The sequence below is a fragment of the Wasmannia auropunctata genome, unplaced genomic scaffold (genome assembly GCF_000956235.1).
Source record: "Wasmannia auropunctata unplaced genomic scaffold, wasmannia.A_1.0 LD336088.1, whole genome shotgun sequence".
Taxonomy (NCBI): domain Eukaryota; kingdom Metazoa; phylum Arthropoda; class Insecta; order Hymenoptera; family Formicidae; genus Wasmannia; species Wasmannia auropunctata.
The window spans coordinates 21,923-24,661 of NW_012026802.1; the positions used below are offsets into that span (position 1 = coordinate 21,923).

Consider the following 2,739-nt stretch of genomic DNA (forward strand, 5'->3'; position numbering starts at 1 on the left):
AAGAACTAATAATATCATACGTAAAATTAATTTTTTGCTTCTTTCTAAAATAACTTACTCAAAAGTTGTCGTTGTTGTGGTTGTCCATCGGAATAACACGAGTCTCGAAGACTACAATGGTGAACTTTAAATCCAACACTTTGAAGTAATTCTTTTATTTCTTTACGAGCATTTTTTAACTCTTGATATGGCAAAATCATATTATTTTTTATCATATCCTGTACAAATATAAAAGTAATATTTAATAATTTATGCCATTATGGTTTAAGAGTTGATAAAATGACAAAAAATAATACTTACGATATAATTCAAATTATAATTATTATAAAATAATACAAAACGAATAAATGTAGTAAAAGTAATAATGAAATAAATAAAACAATAATTATAACTTAATAACATATTATTATTTACCGGCATATATTGTGCAAAGCGGGTGTCCTGCGTTAAAAGTTTGAGAACTTCAAATATATCTTGACTTACTACTATAGACAAAAGCATAGTTCCATTAGGTCGTAGCATCTGATAAATATTCTCGAAGGCTTGTCTGTCAAGTTAAACAGCTAAATGTAATTAATTTTTAAAAGAACACACATTAAATTGTTAATATTTTAATATATGTATATTAACATACATATTAAACATTTTTTAAATAGTATATTTCTTAATACATTTATTAATTACGCAAAATGCATGACAAATTTATTTATATTTTGCAGTATTGCAACAAGACATACCTAGATATAAGTATCTATGAGTGTATCTATAAGTACTTATAAGTGTATCTAGATATTGCAGCATAAGTACCTATATAAGCACCTTATCTAGATTCTTATAAGATACAAGGTATTCATTTATACATCATGTCATTATTATTACAATTATAATTAAAAATTTATTATTTATTTTATTTATCTGTACATTATGTCATTATAACTGTTTATACTATTATAAATATAAATTATATTATATTATTATTTTAAATTTTATTATATAAATTTTTGATTGTTATATGTTTATCTTATTTCTCGTGATAATGTTCGCAATTTTATGATTATTATCACGAGATTTCTGCCATCCTCTGCATTTGTTGTAAGATACTTTAATACAGGTAGTCAGATTTTAAACCCTCCCCGAAATTGACTTAATGTTTGAAATACTTTTAATTAAAAAAAAACATAATAACTGTTATCTAACATGATAAAACAGCTCATTTGAAACAAAAATTGTCGATAATTATATCAAAACTTTTATTGATCCTTTTCGCATCCGTCTACCCTATTGTATTTTATATTTGAAACCGTATTAGTTTTAAAACATGGCAATTAGCCAAAGATTTTATTTTATAAATATTTTATAAGTAATACATCTTTATGTAAATACTGCATAAGTATTAGTTTAAAATAAAATATTTTTGTGCAATTTATTTTCTTTTTTTAAGATGTACCTAAAAGGTAACTAAATTTTGCGGATACTTTTATACGGTACCTGTATCTATCCCCAGATACTTTTTTAAAAATGTATCTATACCTGTAATTAAATACTTTTTCCACAAAGAACCTGTATCTATACCTAGATATCTTTTAACAGATACCTGTTACAACACTAATATTTTGCACTTATTCTTTTTTTAAATTATGTCATTATTTTATTAGGTTATACAAATATCGAGAAATTATAAACGATTATGTTGAAACGTAAAGTAATACGGCAAATATCAAAATATAAGCATTTGAATACTTGTTCTATTCTAAAACTGATGCACGCACAATATGTTTGTAAGAAGAAATTAATTTACGCTTATTTAAAGGGTTTGTTAATAAGGTACCGTTATATCAATAATTGTTGGTATTTAGTTTAAATTATATTTTATATAAGATATTGCTTACCGAATATCGCTGCACAATTGCAAAGTGTGAAATGAAAATACATGATCAAATTCAGAAATATATTTCTTAGGCAAATTTTTGATTACAATATCCAATACCTCGTATTGCAACCGTTTTTCGTCACTGAATGTTTCATTCGCATATTTGATCATGCTCTCCAAAATATCCGTACCTTCACGAAATGCAAACAGTAAATTAAATGTATGTAAATATAACTTAATTTTTGTATAAATATTTCTATAATTTATTATTCTTTTACCAATTATTTGTGCATTTGAGTCAATAGCCGGTAATAGAATTTCCTTTGTTATATCTCCAGGACCACAACCGATGTCCATACACTTTCCACGTATGTTTTCCATTACATCCTCAAATTCTTCGATTAGAAAAGATATTCTAATCTTGTGCATTTTATCATTTGCACAATAGATTTTTGGATTCGCCATGGCTTTCGTGATTTCACTACTGTAGCTTTTGAAGCAATGTGCTGCGATATTATTATCTCAACAGGTTTATATATACTATACGGTTCAAAGGTGAAATGCTTAATCTCAGCAGATTTATCAGGAGACGCGGTAGCGGCTGCCACCAAGTATATTTTTTTGTTACATGACGATCAGGAAACATTTGTGTACGTACAGAGACGCTACAGTGTAGCCTTTACCGGATGGGTAACGTTTTTGTAGTATACTAGGGTAAGTGTCCCTATTAATATGCCTGTCCCTATTAGTGTGCTTTTATATTTAAATAAATCATAAAAATAAACTGGTACAAATAAATGAATAAAGTATTTTTTTAAATTAAGTTCAAGTATTAACGTATATAATACCAAAGATTATATTCTATTTTA

The 2,739-nt window shown here is 26.0% G+C and overlaps 1 protein-coding gene across 1 annotated transcript; it reads right to left on the minus strand.

Annotated features, from left to right (window-relative positions):
• Positions 1–44: 44 nt before the first annotated feature.
• Positions 45–2,406, minus strand: LOC105448353. Its single transcript, XM_011686875.1, has 4 exons — positions 2,149–2,406; positions 1,890–2,061; positions 415–547; positions 45–218 (listed from the first exon to the last, which is right to left on the minus strand). The coding sequence occupies exons 1-4, from the start codon at positions 2,333–2,335 to the stop codon at positions 45–47; spliced, it is 666 nt and encodes a 221-aa protein (XP_011685177.1). The 5' UTR covers positions 2,336–2,406.
• Between the last annotated feature and the right edge of the window lie 333 nt (positions 2,407–2,739).